A 21,578-nucleotide genomic window follows, 5' to 3' on the forward strand; every position below is an offset into this window, starting at 1 on the left:
GCCCATTAACCGTATCCTCTCCTTGCTGTTGACTCTGACTACGACGTGTCACTCAGCGCTTCATAAAACTTATCAAATTCATCCTCATCTGCACCCTCACATGGTGAATAGACTGAAACAATTCTCGTCGTAATTCCTCCAACTGTTAAATCTACCCACATCATTAGCTCATTTACATGCCTAATGGAAACTTTATTGCACGCAGTAGTATTCCTCATGAACAGTCCTACCCCACACTGCCCTTCCCTTCTTAACACTTGTTAAGAACACTTTATAATCTCCTCTTCCTCGTTATTTCCCCTTACCCAAACATCACTGATTCCTAATATATCAAGATTCATCCCGTTTGTCTCAAAGCCAGTTCCATTTTCTTTCATCCTTAAGCCCCATTAATACTGATAGTTCCCAGTCGAATTCCATTTTGTTCACCAAGTTGGATTCCGTTACTCCCATAGGTCCGAGGCTTGTTTAAAACTTTCTGAGTGTGCTCGGTGAAAATTCTGTGAAAGAGCTCTCCTCTAATGGGTTAGGGACCACATCAGATTTTGTAGTCCTAGCCATCTGAGCATAAGAAGGGCCATGACTCAGAATATATCCGAAATGTCCACTCTTATTTCGCAACAACTGGTATCCCAACTCTCAGGACCACTTACTGTAGTTACCGAGCTCGATAGCTGCAGTCGCTTAAGTGCGGTCAGTATCCAGTAATCGGGAGATAGTGGGTTCGAGCCCCACTGTCGGCAGCCCTGAAGATGGTTTTTCATGGTTTCCCATTTTCACACCAGGCAAATGCCGGGGCTGTACCTTAATTAAGGCCACGGCCGCTTCCTTCCAATTCCTAGGCCTTTCCTATCCCATCGTCGCCATAAGACCTATCTGTGTCGGTGCGACGTAAAGCAAATAGCAAAAAAAAAAAAAAAAGCCAGGGCTGTACCTTAATTAAGGCCACGGCCGCTTCCTTCCAATTCCTAGGCCTTTCCTGTCCCATCGTCGCCACAAGACCCATCTGTGAAGGCGCGACGTAAAGCAAATGGCAAAAACCTTGCTGTAGTATTCCACTCAGCCATTGCCCATGGTTCTAGGATGTGACTACAGTATCCCACACCACAAACCATAGTTACTTCATGTTCCAAAAATAAATAGGATATTTCTAGATCTGTATGTGAATTATTTATTAGGTCCCAACGGGTTAAAATCTGTATGATTAAAGGGACGTTAAATAACATGTGTTTCTCACCACCATCACTAGCTTACATGAATAGTTTTACACAACATTGCTGCATTGTGGGACTAATTTAGAGTACTAGACCTAACTGCTTCAAAGTGGCAAGAGTGAGTAAATTATTTTAATAGAAGTCCAGTGCCTTAAGTCAGTAATAGTGCATCATCTTACGTGAATTTTTTCAGTTGATTATTGATGAGTGCTACATACTGTTTATGTTGATAGGAGCTGTGAATGACTTGGTGACCAATCCTGGAGTGTATCGATCTCTTGTTAAGCAGGCAGTTGGCAAAACTTCTACAGCTAATGATGAAATTGAACGCGATCTCCATCGTTCCCTTCCTGAACATCCTGCTTTTCAGTCAGATGTAGGAATTAATGCTCTACGTCGAGTTCTTTCGGCGTATGCCTGGAAGAATCCACAGATAGGTGAGCTAAGCCAAGTATTTAATTGCAAATTACGTTGTAGTTTGAATGTGCACTTCTATGTTTACATTCTTGTGCATTATTGTTTCAGGTTATTGCCAGGCCATGAATATTGTAGCATCTGTACTTCTTATCTACTGCCCTGAAGAGGAAGCCTTCTGGCAACTTGCAAACCTCTGTGAAAGTCTCCTACCAGACTACTATAACACACGAGTTGTTGGCGCTCTGGTAGACCAAAGTGTCTTAAATGAACTCATTTCTGAACACCTACCAAACCTCCATGCGCGTTTAGAAGAACTAGGCATGATTAAAATGATTTCTCTCTCATGGTTTCTTACTATTTTCCTCAGGTAAGACTAGGACTTAAATTAGTTGCAGTAGTTATAAAGTTTGATTATGCAGACATCCTGTGAAGTTTGGTTAGAGTTCTCAATACAGTCAAATATCATTTCAACTAATATTTCAAAAAATTGATAAAAATTATATTCCGCCTTTTTCTTCCTTCATAAGGCTCTGTATTAAATTATTTCAATTGTACAAACGGCAGTAACATGAAAATATCACTGTAACAATGACAGAACTGTCCCCTGCATGTAAATGTGACTTTTCTTGTGGTTTGCACACTCTGTTCCACTAAATTGTTCTTGTTCCTTAATTCTTTGGCTGGTTTGCTGACTCTTGTGTACCTGGACACTTATTTTCTTGTCTCACCTTTCTTCCTAAAAGGTTTCTTTTGTCACTTGAAATTCCATAATAGGTGCAATAAAAATATTGGTGCAAGTGATATAGTAGTCTAGTGATCTAGAAGAATCAACAGGTAAGTGTTCAATTTAGGAGAGAGCAAGAAAAAAAAAAAAAATCCCTACATATTTTTTCTTCAAGTGAAATTTATTACAGCATTTCTATAGAAGGTATGTGAAGTGCTTGGTCTCCTAGAACTGTGTAATTGTATGGCTTAAAAAATTTTTTTTAATGAAATAAAAGCAATTTATTGCTAAGCTAAGGACTTACAACAAAGAGCTGGTTGTTCACACCATTGAGAACAAACAAGAGCATCAAATGGGAGAAGTCACCACTAAACTACAGGAAATCCTAGAGCAGCTGAATGAAGCATCACACAAGGTTGGCTTGAAAATAAATCTTAAAAAAACCAAGGGATGCACTCGGATGGTATCGGTGCAATGATAGAAGTCCAGACCGTGGAACAGATCGATAAGGGTCAAACTTGAGAAATAACCTGGAGAGTTACTACTTAACTGGACCTCGAATTATGCAGAGGAGCATGCTTTGAGACAGAACATACTTAACGAGAGGAAATACGAAGTGGAATATTGTGAGACAGAATGGAAGCTGAACACAACACCGCAATTCTGAAAGACTGGCTTTGTATAGCAACAGACTGAGCTGATAGCTGAAGTGTGGTGTGAATGTGTTATTACTGCTAATGTGAGCCCTATCTCAGGGAATGATGCATGTCTCACCCAGTGTGTACTACATCATTAATAATACTTGCTTGTTGTTTAAAACGGCCCATCATTATAGTAGTCTATAGTTATGATGGTACAAGAAAACCAGCCTCAAGAAAGGCAACACACAGTTCTTGGGGTGCTGGGCGACCAGTAACCAACACCTTAAAGGTGGGGATTATCGTTGTAACGACTCTGCCACGGAAAGCGGAAGAGAAAGAGGATGTAGCGATAAGGGGACTGAGTGAAGGAAAGTGGAAGGATGCATACTACTGTAGGGTGGTCATTTAGAGACCAGCAGATTCTATGTACTTCCCGGCATGTTTTATCAGGTGTGCATGTTAGTTGCTGGTTTCCATGAACATACAGCGAGTTGAAGGAGGAGGAGGACCTCAGTAGCACGATAGGATGATGGACAGTGACACAGACTGCAGTACAGAACAAGGTCAACAGTTCAATATAATACCCAACTTTCTGGGCTTTATAGAAAATAGATTTGGTTTTACAATTACTGTATGTTTCTGTGAATGTTCAAAAGAGCAAACCCATTGAGTAAACTTTCAATTGTTTATTGTCAGTTTCAGTTTATTCCAATGGGGTCGATGACCTAGCTGTTAGGCCCCTTTAAACAATGGGTGAGGAGGGTTCTAACCCCCACCCCTGTTGCACACATCCTTGGAACATCAATCTAGACCACTCGCAAACTTGTCCCGTGTTTTTTGCACAAAGGTCACTGCGACTGCTTACTTCTCTTGATGCAGGTCTCTACTGGAAACAGTGTGCTAATGGTGAAGGTAGCAGAATATCATCACTGCAGATTGTTCCAAGACACACTTCAGTCAAGAACATCCTGTGCCAGTTTATGAAATGAGGAACCGTGGGAGACTACTGGCAAACATGAGTGCAGCTGGACTAGACAAGAGATGACTGAATGGGTGGCTATATTTCTAGAAAATAGAACTCAGAGAATTAGAGTAGGCAAAACTTTATCTGACCCTGTAATAATTAAGAAAGGAATTCCTCAAGCCAATATTATTGGACCTTTATGTTTTCTTATATATATCAATGATTTGAGTAAAGAAGTTGAATCAGCGATAAGGCTTTTTTGCAGATGATGTTTTTCTGTACAGAGTAATAAATAAGTTACAAGATTGTGAGCAACTGCAAAATGACCTCGATAATGTTGTGAGATGGACAGTACGCAATGGTATGATGATGAACAGGGTTAAAAGTCAGGTTGTGAGTTTCACAAATAGGAAAAGTCCTCTCAGTTTTAATTACTGCATTGATCGGGTGAAAGTTCCTTTTGGGGATCATTGTAAGTACCTAGGTCTTAATATAAGGAAAGATCTTCATTGGGGTGACCACATAAATATGATTGTAAATAAAGGGTACAGATCTCTGCATATGGTTATGAGGGTACTGAGGGGTTGTAGTAAGGACGTGAAGGAGACGGCATATAATTCTCTGGTAAGACCCCAACTAGAGTATGGTTCCAGTGTATGGGACCCTCACCAGGATTACTTGATTCAAGAAGTGGAACAAATCCAAAGAAAAGCAGCTCAATTTTTTCTGGGTGATTTCTGACAAAAGAGTAGCATTTAAAAAATGTTGCCAAGTTTGGGCTGGCAAGACTTGGGAGAAAGGAGACAAGCTGCTCGACTAAGTGGTATGTTACAGTTGTAAACAACTTTTAGCTCATAACATAACAAGTTACCCTCACCATCATCAAATGATTCTACTTTTGATCCTGCATTCAACACGTTAGCTACGTTCAACTGTCACATTGTCTTTTCAACCAGCGTGTCAACAAACCTACATGTCTTAACAACGTTATAGCATCATATGAAATGAGATGGTCCAATATCAACATTGTATATTAACCTTCAACTACAACCTCGTACTTCTTCATCAAAGTGAACCTCAACATCATCATATGCTGTTGACTTTTGACTTTTATCTTACGTAAACCAATAAATACAGGTCACTTGACCATCTTTCAGCATTATGTTTAAAAAAATACGATTTTGATCGTCATTCTCATTATTATCTAGTTCTAACCGCTAGTCAGTCAACATCATTTTATAGCAATTTTACTACTTGGCTATAACAAACTGTTGCTTTATTCATTTTACTTATAATAGTGGGCTTCCAATGTCACTATTGCAAATACTTTCACCAATGTAAACTTCTCACTCATAGCATAGTCTTTAAAATCAACATTGTACTAGTCTTTTACCACATGTCAATTTTCTTTCAAGTCTTTTCAAGGCTTTTTGTATATTAGTTTTATTTTTATTTATATGTAAATCAGGTGCCTGATTTTATTTCAAGGTTAAACCCATGGCTGATGATGCCTATATGTAAGGCAAAACCTGTATCATTTTAATTAACATGTCAGTGTAATTCAACAAAGACAAGGTTTATTGTATTGATTAGGTGGACAAATTAATAAAATAACTTATTGTTATTATTTCAGTTAAGTGTTATGTTCCATGCTGTCAGTGAAGAGATAGCGTGGAAAGACATTAGTAGGCAAATAAGTTTGAGTGGTGTCTTTAAAATTAGGAAGGGGAGTTAGGGATTGGAATAACTTTCCAAGGGAGATGTTCAATAAATTTCCAATTTCTTTGCAATCATTTAAGAAAAGGCTAGGAAAACAACAGATAGGGAATCTGCCACCTGGGTAACTGCTGTAAATGCAGATCAGTATTGATTTGGATGGATGGATGGATGGATGGATGGATGGATGGATGGATGGATGGATGGATGGATGGACGGACGGACGGACGGACATTCAGTAGTCCTGCTTTAGTCTGGATGAACGTTAGACCCAACTTAGGCGGGACTAACTACGGACCAAGAACATATTATTCATAGATCTGGATTATCAGCGTACTAAGGTAGTCTGAAGATCATCCTTGCTAAGCGTTGCAATACACAGAACTCACAAAGCAGAGCACGGCCTACGTGATGCGTTGCTCTGGCTAGCGCAGTGTACATCTAATTGACCGTGTTCCGAGACGTCAGTAACAACTCGCGTTCGATTCCTTTTCACACATGATTCTCATGGACTGATAATTTACGACAAAAAAGAAGATACGGAAAACCAGCTGGAGTCGGAAAGAAAACTTATTTCTCTTTTCATGTTTGGAGAAGAGATTGTCATTGGTGGAAAATAAATCTACTTCCACAAATTCAAATATAAAGAAGATACATTCATTTTTTTCAATTTCTTGTGAACATAATTGGGCTAATATTATCTTCCCAGTTATTGATGATTTTGCATTATACTAGTATAAGTTTGTAAAATAAAACTTTAATACCATAGCATAGCCGGACAGGGGCCTACTTATGACTGTTTGTCTATATAACAGATAACACGCTGATATTGCGAACATACTAGTGGTATTAATGTGACAGGCAGGATTTTATGGACTATAATCATGTCAGTTGTTAAAGCTATCTGAGTGTCGCTTGGTAGACCAAGGCCTTCAGGGCTGTTGTGCCATGGGGCTTGGTTTGGTTTATTAATTTTATTACCTGAACATTTAAAGAAAATCATCCTTTTCTGTTAATATACATTTGTGCGTCTTACCCTCCAGGATTTTAAATCCAAATGTGTGTTCCATCAGTGGTTCCAATGACCTAGAATGAATTTATGATGATGATTATGACTGATAGTGTGAAATTACAAGATATTAGAATCATTCCGTATTGACGGTTTTCACTTTACAATGGCGAAAAATGAGAGTATCCTCCTATTCAATACATCATATATTCCGTCATTAGACGGAGCAAACAAATTCAGACATGTTTCGGCTCGCTTAAGCCATCTTCAGTGAAAAACATTAGGGGGGTTGGAATAATTTACATAATATAAGTTGAAAAAATGCTAAAAAAGCATAATGAAAGAGCAAATGAAAAAACAAACAAAAGAGAGCCTAGACGGAAACAAAATTAGCACAAATATACAATATTTACATCAATATGCAGAGCAAAAAACAACTTATTGCGACAAAATTCAGTGAAACAGGTGTTAATTTGAAATAATAATTGATACTAAAAACTGCGTTAACCTAAGAAACAAGGGAATGAGAAAACAAATGATGCAGATGGAAATGAATAATAGTGGCACATGGTGAGGTTGTGGACCTCATAGTTTACAAATTATTGGTTTATAAAAATGACAAAACAGTTTGAAATTGCTGTCAAAATCATCCTAGTGGAAACCCATCACATCAAATTGGTCAGGAGGAGAGCGGGAGCAAACATTTTTGAGAGAAACCAAGCCTGAATTAACCTTTTTTTCTCTCCTTGTCACAGGCTTTTCGCCTGCAGGTATGCATCTGTTATGAGAAGAGGTAAAGAACATAATTTTTTCAGTCTGATTAATTTTAAGGGGCTGAATCATCCCACTAAATTTCAAAATTTAGTTGTTACATTGGCACTTCTTCAGCTGGTAAAACGAGCATCATGTCTGCACGCTACAATCAGAGGAAGCTATTTCTAGTGAAACTAAGGGACTAAACTCTCACTCACTCACATCAGTCTCAGATCCTCCTCCACGCTGTCCTCCTCGGTCTTCCCCTCATACAACGTCCTTCTGGTTTCCCATCAAAGACTTTCTTTACTGTCCTGTTCTCTGTCATTCTTTCTACATGTCCCAGCCATCGCAGTCTGCTACTATATCTGGTTCATTATACAACTTTCTGATTTCCATATTATTTCCGACTCGCCAGAGTCCATCACCCTTTGTTGCTCCATAGACTTTCCTAAGTATCTTTCTTTCCCATCTCCATAGCAACTCCTCACCACCTTGTGTCATAGTCCAAGTCTCCGCACCATACATCACCACAGTTCTCACTACCGTGCGATAAACAGTCAGCTTCAGATTCCTACTAAGACTCCTTGCTTTAAATACCTTGCCTAAGGCAAAGTAACTCATATTACCAGCCGCTATCCTACCATGTATTTCTTCCTTCCTTCATATCATTGTTTTCAGCTACAATTGACCCTAGATATTTAAAGCTTTTGTGGCGTTCATATTCTTTCCCGTTTAAGTTCACATATTTTTCTGCTTCATTATACTTTTTCCTAGACATTAGCATGTACTTAGTTTTTTACTGATTAATCATCAGTCCCATCTCAGCCCCATATTTTTCTAGTTTTCTCAACTTTTCTTCCCGATCCAGTTTCCTCCTGGATAGCAAATCAATATCGTCTGCATATGCAAGGTCTTGTGTCACTCGATTAAACAATGTTCCACCTGGGTTGCTCCCTTGTATTCGAATTACCCTCTCCAAAGCAATGTTAAACAGAAGGGTGGAGAGTACATCACCCTGTCGTAATCCTCGGTTAACTTCAAAATCTTTAGATAAAGTACCCTCAACCTTTACTTTACATACTGTTGTCGCTAGTTGAGTAGTTTAGTAATGTTTTATTTTATCTGGCAAGATTAAGGCCTTCAGGCCTTCTCTTCCATCTAACCAGGAACTTAAATATACATATTTTATATTGTATTACTTACAATAACTAGATCTAATACAAAGTAAATTAATAATAATAGAAGGATGGTGAGATTACATTAAGATGAAATAAATCAGATATAATAAAAGGATAAATTCTTAAAACTAATATCCTACATGCAAAAAAAAAAAAGAATCAGTGCATAAAATTTGATTTTAAAGACAAATAGGATAAGAATTTTAGACTCTCTACCAGGACATCCATAACAATAGAATGGTTGTAAGTAGCAGCATCAAGTTTACAGATGATCCTTACTGGTGCATAAAATGTCTACAAAGTGCTTCCTTGAAAGTGCGAATAGAACTTAACCCCCTGATACTTTCGGGAAGGAGGTTCCACTCATGGCAGGCAATTACTGTGAATGATTTATCGTAGATGGCAGTTCTATGGGTAGGTAAAGCAAGGATGGAATTATTAGCAGATCTGGTGTTAAGACTGTGATAAGAGGATAGGTATTTGAAATATGAAGTAAGGTAAAATGGCTGTGAAATATGAAGGATTTTATGGAGATGGCATAGTGTATGCACAGTGCGATGGATTTCTAGTCGGGGCCAAGATAGGTGGTTATACGAAGGAGTTACGTGGTCATAGTACCGTAGGTTACAGACATATCTCACACATGCATTTTGACCACGTTGTAATCTGCTCAAAAACTTGCCCCGAGCGTCTCTATAAATCGCGTCACAATAGTCGAAATGAGGGAAAACCAGAGCTTCTACCAGTATTTTTTTGAGTTTTTCAAGAAATAAGTGTTTATACGCATGCAGCATGTGCAATGCAAAGAATGTTTTCTGAGTGATGTTCGTAATATGCGTTTTCCATGACCTGTCATCATCGAAAGTAACGCCTAGGACTTTTACTGATGACATGAATGGTATGTTAGTATTACACAACTTTATAGATGGAATCTCTGCTCGATGGACCTTTGCGAGTAGTTTCGGGTATCCAAGGATGATGGCTTGTGTTTTTGCTGGGTTTAACCTAAGACCACATCTCAAAGACCAAGAAGAAAACGATGTTAGATTCTGATTGGTTTTGTCTATTTCCGAAAATATTAGATTTGGAGATGTATGGAGGTACATTTGTACATCATCAGCATAAATATGGTATTTGCAGTGCGTTAGGGTTTGGGAGACATCATTAATGTAAATAGAAAAAAGAAGGGTCCTAACACCGACCCTTGGGGCACACCACACTGCACACAAGGTCTGTCTAGGGAGGTCAAGTCACGAATGCTACTTATGGAGCCGCCATATTGGGTCTTTAAGCGAGCGTAACCAAAGGCAAGTGTATTCGAATTTAGAGGATTTCGGTACCGTACATTGAAATAAAAACAAAATAACAACTATTTTTCATAAATAATTTAATTGGGCATCTACTAGTCATGTATATATAAGTGTATAACACTTAAATGATATGAATTCACAGCTATTTGAATAGGAAAATAATTAACAGAGCCTGAAAGTCTTTTTTTTTTTCTTTTTTGAGAAACAAGAATCAACAGAAAAGCCCATGTTCTTCTCTTTTACTTCCTTACAACTTGGTCTTACTGTGTTTCTTATTAATATAATCTGTCAAATACGAAATCTTATTGACAGACACATAGAAATCTGTACAGTACCTGTGTCATATTATGATTACCGGTACATGAAATACTGAACTTGAAGTACTGTATTTAAAGTACTAAACGACGGTTGTAATAAATTACCTTTAGCGTTTTCTTTATTAAGAAATTAATTTCCGATACTGCGTTTCTAAAAGCTTACTCCAGTAGGGCCTATGTTGACAAACACTGAATGCATCTTGAGTTGAGTGCATTAAATTATGTATGGTAACTGTTGATATCCATTCATGTGGTATTTCTTTGGGTTCTAAGGCAAAAATATTCTGCACATATGAACAAGTATGATGTTCTTAGCTACACTTAACTAGTTTATTGATAACCCATGCAGCTATATAGTACAAAGTGGTGGTGGTGGTGATTATTGTTTTAGGAGGAAGTACAACTGGACAACCATCCTCTCTAAACACTAATCAGAAGAAAACAAATGGAAGGGGACCAACACTTCGAAAAATGAAGGTACCGGCAAAAGAAAGATGAAGGCCGCAAAGTGCGTGGAAATGAAAAACTTCCTAGGCCTCGAATGCGCTAATGCCGTCGCGGTCGGAAAAGAACAAGTGTTGACCAGGGGAGGTCGGATGGGCTAGAATAGTGAAAGCAATGTCAAGACTCAGCTAAGGGCCTTGTAGTCACAACCCAAAATAGATTTCTCCCCGTGGGTGGGGGCAATAGAACAACACCCACGGTCTTCCCTGCCTGTCATCAGAGGCGACTGAAAGGGGCGTCAGACGCTCCTAACCAGGGAGCGTGGGTTGGCGACCACGGGGCTCTTAGCTGAGTCCTAATTATTATGCAAATAATAATAATAATAATAATAATAATAATAATAATAATAATAATAATAATAATAATAATAATAATAATGGTTAAGAAAATTAAAGCCATTGGTAGACATGATTCCATAAGAAATAGAAATTCAGTCATTATTAAATTGAGTTAATCTAAGTTAGGCTATTTTAGGGATTACATTAGGATATTATGTTAGGCTACGGTACATTAAATTACGGTAGTTGGTTAGTGCGAGTGAAGCGAGTGTTGTGATCTTTAAGTATTTGTCCAGCCATATAATGTACCCTATAGAGCATTTAAGATGAATGGAATTTTGCTGTAAATAATAACTACAGTACAGTATAAGACTGCTATTATTAATAAAATTGTTGTAATGATGGCTAGCTGGACATAAATTGTTGGTTTGAAGTGATAGGCCTATTGTTTGTTGTGATTATAATTGGTAAATGAACAGGAACAAGCATTTCAAATATCTGTGAAACATTTCTACGTTCAAAACAAGCAAGAAAAGTAACAGGAAAAGTGTAATAGTAGTTTTCTACTGTCTGTAGTTTACATGAAAAGGAATGGAATGAAATGGCGTTTGACTTTTAGTGCCAAGAGCGTCTGAGGACAAGTTCGGCTCGCAAGGTGCAGGTCTTTTGATCTGACTCCCGTAGGCGACCTGCGCGTCGTGATGAGGATGAAATGAAGATGACGGCACATACACCCAGCCCCCGTGCCAGCGAAATTGACCAATTATGGTTAAAATTCCTGAACCTGCCGAGAATCGAACCTGGGACCCCTGTGACCAAAGGCCTTGACTGCACAGACCGCCAAGTTGATTCGTTTATTCTATCTGTAACACACTGCCGACGTCCATACAGGTAGGAATGAAACCAAAGGAGGGCTCTGTCCGAGAAATGGAGGGAATACAATTTCGAGAGCAAAATGTCAATGTCACCAGAGTCAAAAGCTTTGCTCAAGTCTAGGAGTATTAAAACTGTCACTTCCTTGTTGTCCATAGCTTCTCGGATGTCTTCTGTTACCTTCAGTAGTGCCGTTGTAGTACTGTGTGCTTGACGAAAACCAGATTGTAGTGGGTCAAATAAGTTGTAAGTCGTCATGTAGTCTGTTATTTGTCTATGAGCGATGAACTCTAGCGCTTTGGATAAAGCAGAAAGTATGCAGATGGCTCTGTAGTCAGATGGTTCAACAGGGGAAGCTACCTTTTTTAGAGGACGTATAATGCCCACTTTCCATACTTTGGGAAATGTGCTGTCTACAAGGGAAGAGTTAAATATGTTGATTAGTGCAGGTAATATCACATCCAGAATAATTTTTATCATCTCTATTCCTATACCGTCATTTCCTTTTGCTGTTGATGTTATCTGATTTATAGCAAACCTGACTTGTAAGTGGGTTGTTGGACGGAAGTAGAAGTTTTCTCTATTTGTTCGCGTCTTTGCATAATTCCCATCTAGAACTTCCCGTTTCAGGCCTGCATTTAATGTGCAGTTAGATGAAAAATAATCATTCAGTTTTTCCAAGGGTATATTTATTTCCAGTAATCGGGAGATAGTAGGTTCGAACCCCACTGTCGGCAGCCCTGAAAATGGTTTTCCGTGGTTTCCCATTTTCACACCAGGCAAATGCTGGGGCTGTGCCTTAACAAAGGCCACAGCCGCTTCCTTCCCACTCCTAGCCCTTCCCTGTCCCATCGTCGCCATAAGACATATCTGTGTCGGTGCGACGTAAAGCAACTAGAAAAAAAAATATATTTATTCCGTCGTCTTCTCGTCCTTTGGTAGTTCCAAAGCTCTTTATGGATTTCCACAATGCAGCTATTGAAACATTTGGTTGAATTAAACTGTGAGCGTGTTGTAGTTTCGCGTTTCTAATCTGTTGGGTCGTAGCGTTTCTCAGTCTCTTATAGTTCAGTAGATTGTCAGGAGTGTAATGTTTCTTAACTCGTCTATAAGCAGCGTCGCGTTCAGCCATTAGTGCTCTAATCTCATCTGAGAGCCAGGGAGCTGGCTTCCGCGTAACTCGAGCCTTCTTTTCAGGGGCATGTCTATCGTACAGTTCAGTCATATGTTGATTGAAGAGAGTCACTTTGTCATTTATGTGTTTAAGTTTAAATATGTCATGCCATGGCACTGCAACTGCCTCTTGTAAAAGTTTATTCTTATCAGTTCGTCGTAGATCTCGATATGAAATTATTTTTGGTTTGAACTTGGGACTTTTAATAGAATAGGCCATAAATATAGCATCATGTCGCGATATGCCTGGGACACTAATTTGACCGTGGTGAAGAACTAATTCAGGTTGGTTAGTGGCAATGAGATCAATTAAAATGTGTGATGTGTCTCTGTGATATGTAGCATTGAGAGGGAGAAATGTTAAATTGCAAGCTTTAAAAGAAGTTAAAAGTTGGGTTGTCTGAGGAGAGTTAGGTTCAAGAAGGTTTATGTTGAAGTTGTCCATTATAATTATATTTGAGTAATCAGTGACTAAATCTTGTATTTGAGTCTCTAGATCGCATAAAAAACCCGCTTTCGGTGGCTTATATACTACAGCCAGAAAACATTTTACTTCACTCACAGTTATTTCCAGGAACATGAACTCAGGTTTTCGCTCGTACGGACCGGGAGACCTACACATTATTTTAGGGCCTAAGCTGGTCATAACATATGCGGCAGTAGCCCCGGAGGGCTTATTTAATCTGTTGGATCTAAGAAATGTATAACCCGCCAGCTGCAGTCTTTCTATTGCGTGGTGTGGTTTTAACCAAGATTCAGAGATTAATATTGTGTGGAAACTGGGAGGCATAAATAGGGCTTTTATTTCGTCCATTTACGCCTCCGCAAGGAGTCTTTGAGTGTTTATATGGCAAGTCTTTAAAGCATTACTGTACGGAGAAAGCTGGTGGTTAATGATGTCCCTTGTCGACTGGGAATGGCAAGAAAGCTCAGATGACAATAGGTGTGTGTTGCCTGCACAGCTGGTTCCAGCGACATTGGGGGAGGATGGAGTAAGTGAAAGGTTTTGAGGAATGTTTGCAAGGGAGAGGGGAGCCTGTTCGTTTGTCTCAAGTTCGTTATCAGGGGGACTGTAAATTACGTTGTTCTCAGTAATGTTGGAGATGATTATGACAATAATGGGAATGGAAATAACAATTTGCACCGATCATTACGATAATGGCAATGTGTAAATAATGTAAGTGGAAATAAACACGACAAAAATAAGGCACTGAGCCAAGTCTACTGCTACTAACACCAGTCTACCACTACGGCAAGCAGAAGTAAGCTATATTACTAATTACGTTCTAATAGAGAGTTAAAGTCAAAAATTATGATATACTACAAGGATAACAGTAAAATTAAACTACAATAGAAAGTTACAAAATGTTGTGACCATTTCTCCCGCATATCACTTTAGTTCATTTAACTGTTCCATAGTGCACACTTTCTACTTATTTGATCCTATTTTTATATTAATTAGTCCATCAATGCTCCATACCTGGCGTACACTAAACCTCGAAATTGCCTCCTTAAGAACTGCGAGCCTTGTTGCAGTCAGATCCTCTCTTATTGTGACCGCCGTTCCCTTAAGTCCTCTTTTCTTGTGGAAGATTTCACTTCGCTTATGGTAGGAAACGAATTTCACTATCAGAAGTCGTGGCTTCGCGCCCAGTCGTCTTCCATTGCGATGGCTCCTGTCAATGTCCCGAAGGTCAAGGTCGACACCAGGATCTCTTGCGATACTTATTGCGATGACATCGGGATCTTCCCCTTCCTTTTCCGGAATACCGAAAATACGGATACTTTGCCGCCGCTGGTATTTCTTCAGTTCATCTTGCTTGTTTTCAAAGTCACTTTTGATTTTCACAAGTTCCCGGTCCTTAGCCTGAAGCTGTTCTTGTAATAGTTTGACAGTTTCCTTGTATTCCGCTCTTAGTTCCTAGAGCTGCAACATTAGGGGCTGTAACTGTTTGACTACGGCCTGCTTAACGAGTGCTTGTATGCTTGGGGAAGCTTCTTAGGAGCCATTATGACAACTTAGTAGTAGAACACTGATAGTTTACTTAAGTTAACTGCACACGTTGAATAACGTCTTTATCACTTCAATCATGTTTAACACATTGCGGACCGGGTGCCCTTCACCCCATGCACAGCCCTGTTCCCGGCCACTTTCTAACTACCTCCAAACTGGAGTGCATGCATTCAAATAAACTGCCAGAACTTCACTAGCCTTTGAAGGACTACTGTGTTTTATTCTGGAGGCATTCCTGATTAGTAGTTGAAATGCAGTTAGGTAAGTATTTGCTGAAATCTATTTCGGCTCATAGTTTTTCCGAAATATATTGTTTTCTATTAGGGGATCGGTTGGCCAGTAATCTTTCAGGTACGGTTTCTTAACCTGCCCTATCAATATGCACAAAACAATTTTTTAATTTCCCTCCTAGGGACATTAGTCCACTTTAGGTTTTACGGGATATGTTATGAGAATGTGAATTCTGCTCATAGTATAAGTTTGTCTGCTCAGCTACATAATGAAAAAGTCCTCACAAACATAAGTACTGATACTTGTCCTACGTTTCCGGGTTCATTAGTCCATACCTTTATATCAGGAGCACGTTCAAAATCCTCTAGCGTAGGTTTACTGTTGTCCATAACCTAGTTGTCAGAAAACACTATATTATTTACAATATTTAGAATATTTACACCCGTAACACAATTATGAGACTCGTCCTGCGCCACGTGAGTTCCACACCTTGAAGATAGGGATATCTACTCGTCATCACTTGAACATTTCCGTTAGAATGTATTTCATCATCGAACTCTAAATATTCAGCATCACTTCGACATTCTGAGCCTGTATCAGCACATAATACGCGAATCATTTCATCCCTGTCTAAACACGTGCGATCTGTGTGCGCTGCCATCTTGCATGGCTCTTCAAACTTTGTAAGCATGTTGTCAGGAAATGCAAAGAAAAGCTATGATATGAAGAATAATCGAAAAGAAATGCGACTATCGATTGTGTAGAACCATGCATAAGAGTTCTAGCACCCTTGACCTCCAAATAGTTCCGGTATATATCAAAAGATAGCACTAAACATCAGTCTGCTGCTAACACGAGATAACTCGGGACCGGTCCGCAACGTTCGGCCAGGCATGCACGAGTTTTCTCGGGACCGGTCCGCAATGTGTTAACTTCAGCACGAATCTAATAACGTATTTCTCACTTCAAGCACTATATCACCTGCGATTTACAATTTTTGCGAGAGAAAGTTTGCGTGCGACTAGCAGCTAGCGGCCATGACATTTTAGAGTCATTTGGACCAATCTTGTCAGTTTGTTAGATAATCCTGCCTCTTTCATTGCCTTCCATAACTGAACCCTTCTAATACTATCATACGCTTGTTTAAAATCAATAAACAGGTGATGAACATCAATGTTATACTCGTAACATTTTTCGAGGATCTGTCTGACAGTAAAAGTCTGGTCCGTAGTAGATCTGTTAATTCCGAAGCCGCACTGGTAATCTCCTAGATATTCTTCAACATATGGTCTCAGCCTTCCAGCTATGATTTTTGCTAAGATTTTATAAGAAATACATAGCAGTGCTATTCCTCTGTAATTCCCACAGTCTGCCTTATTGCCCCCATTTTTCCCGAGCTAAGCCCAGCCATCGAGCGAGGAATCCCAAGGTGGACCGTTCGATCGTTGGCTATCACTTTCTAGAGGCATTTAAGGGTTGTTAAGGATTGATGACCAAGCAGGATAAAAAGAAATATTAAAACAACACTCTGACATTTATTCACATAAGCAGACAAACAAATGAAATATTCTTGATGATATTTTTTTCTTTTAACAGAGAACTTTCATAATATTGGACTTCTTCCTCGATTTAGAGTGACACGTGTTCATATCTCCAGCCTTACTGTGCTGTAATGAAACCAAAGAAGTAATTAGGCCACTTGCCTTTTCAAACCAAACATTTGACTGAAAGAATTAAATAAATTAACATGTGTTCAAAGCTTCACCAATTTAAAGTAGTCTCAACACGTGGTTTTAAGATGTACTCAACTGAGTTTGTCATTTACAGTATTTAATAATAGTCAATGACACCAACATGAACTTCAGTAGAAAATGAAAATTGTTTCCAAAATTCTCAAAATTAATTAATTATTATTCTGATTATTATTATTATTATTATTATTTTCTTATCATTCAATTAACCTGTTTCATTGTCACACGATCGTGTTCTTACTAATTTTTCACTGCATCATTTACCTAATGATCATCATTAGCATTTCAGAGTAATGATTTTTAATTAATTATTAATGACTTATCTTCACAATGTTTCAAAGCAATCATGTGGCTAACGAATTTCTACCTCTGATCTTTGCATTTCATTCCTATTCAAATTAATCTTAAAGTATTTCAGATTTTTAGAAATTTACATTACCAACGTGTGAGCTAGTTAAATAAATTTTATTTACAAATCGAGTGCCTTCACAAAGTAACGAGATGATCTTTCCTTTTAAATCTCGCTAATTAAGAAAATAAATTCCTTCCTAGTCTTCCTTGACTTAACTTAACTAAACTTTCCCTTAAGGGCATGAAATTATTTCCTAAGGCGACACACAACGATGAGTGTGATCTGCGTCACAGCGAGTGCGTGACCAGATCAAAATTAAATGAAATCAACATGACACAAGAGAAATATACACATTTACACACACACACATTCACACTAGGGAAACACGTTTTATATGTACACTATTTACATCGAATCCTGATTTGGCAAATTTATTTATGATTTTTATTGGTGGTCGGGACGCGTAATGTCTAGCAGAAATAATCCGTGTACTGAAATTCTCCTTCATTACTGGTGTCTAGTGATCGAAGTCATGGGTATCACTTGGTAGAAACACATTTCACATATCAATGCAAGTTCATCTAATTCATGAAATTATAATGGAAGATTCTAGTAAAATTCATAAGCACTACCATCGTTTGGGCTACAGGTTGAATTTACCGCAAGCGTGAGCCTTACTCGTATTATTTTTACTTCCTACCTGTGAAATACACTCGCAACACGTGCTCCAATAATTATAATCTATCTTGTACTCCAAATACACAAGAATAAATCAAGTATCACCATTAATTCATCAATTGCTCAATTATACAACAAATATCCCTCAGGATAGGCCATATTCCAGACCCTTCATGAACAGAGCACATTCCATCTCACATTTAGGAACTCTACAGTAGTTTTATGGCTCACGAGCATTTACTTCTGTTTTACCCGATCTTTAGTCAATATTATTATTATTTAAGTGATTATTACATCTACTGATCCTCATGGAATATCGTAAAATTAGATGACTTCATCATAAAAACAACAAGTGATCTTAAAAGACACTAGGTTCGACCCTATTCACTCAAAATGTACACGTAAATTTTCCGTCCGGTAACTTTCAATATTACAAGGAAAGTAGATTTATCGTGTGGTCAGTGATTATTAAACATGAAACTCCTTAAGCATGGGAAATCATTCAAAGACAACCTACATGTCTACTCTAATAGATTCAAAATTTCATTCACACGTACCTAGTCTACCACGACACCTTAAGAAGTAGAAAAATGAAATATTTCTAACTACAGCAATCTGATAGATCTACGACTTAAGAAGAAAGACCTCTAGTTGTACAAAAGGTAAGACAGATAAATTAAATTAAAAAGGTACTCAAGTTTTTGTGAAGTTCGATTCCCGTCGACAGTCAGTTATTTCAGCATACTCCGGCCAGTCTCCTTCCAATTACCAGAGACGCCTTACATTTTTACAGCTCCATGGAGGCTCTGCGACTGGTGTCCCTCGATGAAATTGTGTTGCCGGTGGTTGCGAAATTCTTCATCTTGAGATGTTCAATTCTAAGACGTCTTCCGTAGATTGCTGGTCACAAGCTGTAACTGAGATGACAAAATTAAGTATTTTGCACAAGCACACGCAGAATATAAACAGCTCGTCTACACTGTCACACTTAACTTGGCTCCTAGGCGTTTTTATTCCACAGAATTCACTAATTATTAGACTAAATTCTGGTAGAACGGGCGTCGACTTGACTTGAAAATTTTCTTTCCACGTGGTCCGGTAACGATGTCTCACACAGCGAAGAATATATTCAGAGAGAGCTTCAGAATAAGCGCATAAAGCATTAAGAGAACGATTCACTCGAAGCAAGGCCTTTTATCTAATTAGCCAGGGAGGCGTGTTCTTCAGCGAGAACGGTAATTGGCTGATGCTCTCCTTTAATTTGCGCAGACTATTCCAGAAACAAGCTGGGTTGTGCGCGTGCGAAGGCGGTCACGTGGTTTGGCCTGGCCTTGGCACAGTCTCGCCGGTAATCTCACCCCTCTGAACGACAAAAAAAAACTCGTTCTCGGCTCGCCACTACTTCCCAGATGACACGCTGCGGTTTTAAGCAGACAATAAAATTTTTGCTTTCCACTTGTTAAAATACTCGTAATATCGCCAATTTTAACGGGGACATCATCATGTTTCTTATGTATAGGGCAGAACATTGCTATATTCGATTGCTCTGGCATTTCCTCTTTTTCCATATCTCTACCATAATTTCATGCAACCACCTTGTTAGTTTCTCACCTCCATATTTTAACATTTCTGCAGTAATGTTGTCTTCTCCTGGTGCTTTATTGCTTTTAAGAGCATTGATTCCATCTTTAACTTCTTGCAATGTAGGTTCCTTGATTGATTCCAGGTCCACTTCTTCTCTACTTTGTTCCTGCCCACTCTCTTCTGTCTGCACATCTTTGACCTCACCTTCAAATCCTGACTCCTTATTCAGCAGTTCACTAAAATATTCCACCCATCTGTCTAACATCTGATCTGTACTTCCAATCAGATTTCCCTCCTTATCTTTACAGAAAACTGCTCTGGGTTGAAATCCTTTCTTTATATATTTTACCCTTATATAAAACTGTCTAGTTTCCCGAGCAGTCTTTCTCTCTTCTAATTCTTCAATACACTGTTTCTCAAATTCTCTCGTTTTCTCCCTACATTGCTTGTCCGCTTCCTTTCTCTTCTCTCTGTATTCTTCTACAGTAGTTCTTGTTCTTCTCTGTAACATTCTCCTTCTTGCCTTGTTCCTATCTTCAATCTTCTTCCTACAGTCTTCATCAAACCAGTGCTGGATCCTCGATTGTTTCTTTCTGCCCAAAACAGTTTCGGCCGTTTTGTGTATTATACATTTAACCGTTTGCCATCTTACTTCAATAATCTCTCCTGTCCAATGTTCTATTTCATTAAGGCTATGTGTCAAAAACCATTGCATATTGGTGTGCAATATTTTCATCCTTTCTTAACTTAGCATCATCAAACCTGGGTATAACAACTCTCTTAATCTGTCTGTAGTTGGCTATCCTTTGTCTGTATTTGACTCTTACCAGATAATGATAACTTATCTCCATCTGTGCCTAGACAGCTATCCACTTCAAAGATATCTGAAGCATGCCATCTATCTATAAGCAGATGATCAATTTGGCTCTTTGTGATCCTATCAGGGGAGCACCATGTTACTTTCCTTATTCTTCCTTTGCATCCATGTGCTTTTAATAAGCATGTTATTACCCGTTGCAAAATCAATCAACCTTATACCATTATCATTCAAAACCTCGTGCAATCTCTCCTTACCAACTGTTTTCCTGTAAGCAATTTCTCTTCCCACTTGGGCGTTAAAGTCCCCCATAACCACTTTAACATCGTGCTTTGCCGCTTGTGCTAATTCTTGTTCCAGTTGTTCATAAAATGTATCCTTCTCTGCTGACTCTGCATCTTCTGTTGGTGCATATATACATATGAAAGATATATTGAAGAAGCGGGCTTTTACTCGTAGAATACACATTCTATCATTAACGGCTTAAAGTTCAATATTACACTCTTATATACATTATCAACAAGGAACCCTGTACCTCCATATCCTCTGTTTCCACAGCTATAGAACAAGGTGCATGTCCCAGTTGCAAGTATTCCACTTCCATTCCATTTTACCTCTTGTATTGCTACCACCATCACATTACGTTTTTCATTTCGTTCTTCAGGTTCAATAATCCTTCAGCTCTATTCGGCGTTCTTATATTCCATGTCGCGAAATACCAATTCATATGCTTTTTCCATTGCCAGGGTCATTTATCTGTTACATCCGTCCGGTTTCCTTTGTTCTTTGGTTCCGTAACGAGAGTTTTTTTCCGGGGTGGAGTTGTTGACCCCACACCCAACCCCCAACCTTGAGGACCAGGGTACTGCTCTTAGTCTGGCCCATCGCCTTAGACCTGTCCAGCTTGGGCGGCCCTGCCAGGAGCCGTGGCTCCCGCTGGCATAGCTCTAAGGGTCATTTGAGCACGCAAGCCTCCAAAAACGCCCGGCAATGCCATATTGCCTTCGTCAAGGTGGCAGTACCTGCAGGAGGGACTAAACTTTTAGCCAACATTAAATTAAATGCTCAGAGTGACGT

At 38.9% G+C, this 21,578-nt stretch overlaps 1 protein-coding gene across 4 annotated transcripts in view; it reads left to right on the top strand.

Moving 5' to 3' along the window:
- Positions 1 to 21,578, top strand: part of Tbc1d8-9 (TBC1 domain family member 8/9) — a 419,649-nt gene that overhangs the window by 312,449 nt on the left and 85,622 nt on the right. For all 4 annotated transcript variants that reach the window (XM_067142224.2, XM_067142225.2, XM_067142226.2 and 1 more), the window contains exons 12-13: positions 1,448 to 1,651; positions 1,740 to 1,998. In XM_067142224.2, coding sequence (XP_066998325.2) covers positions 1,448 to 1,651; positions 1,740 to 1,998 — 463 coding nt within the window. The remainder of the gene's footprint in view (positions 1 to 1,447; positions 1,652 to 1,739; positions 1,999 to 21,578) is intronic.

Source organism: Anabrus simplex, chromosome 2, assembly GCF_040414725.1.
Source record: "Anabrus simplex isolate iqAnaSimp1 chromosome 2, ASM4041472v1, whole genome shotgun sequence".
Lineage (NCBI taxonomy): Eukaryota > Metazoa > Arthropoda > Insecta > Orthoptera > Tettigoniidae > Anabrus > Anabrus simplex.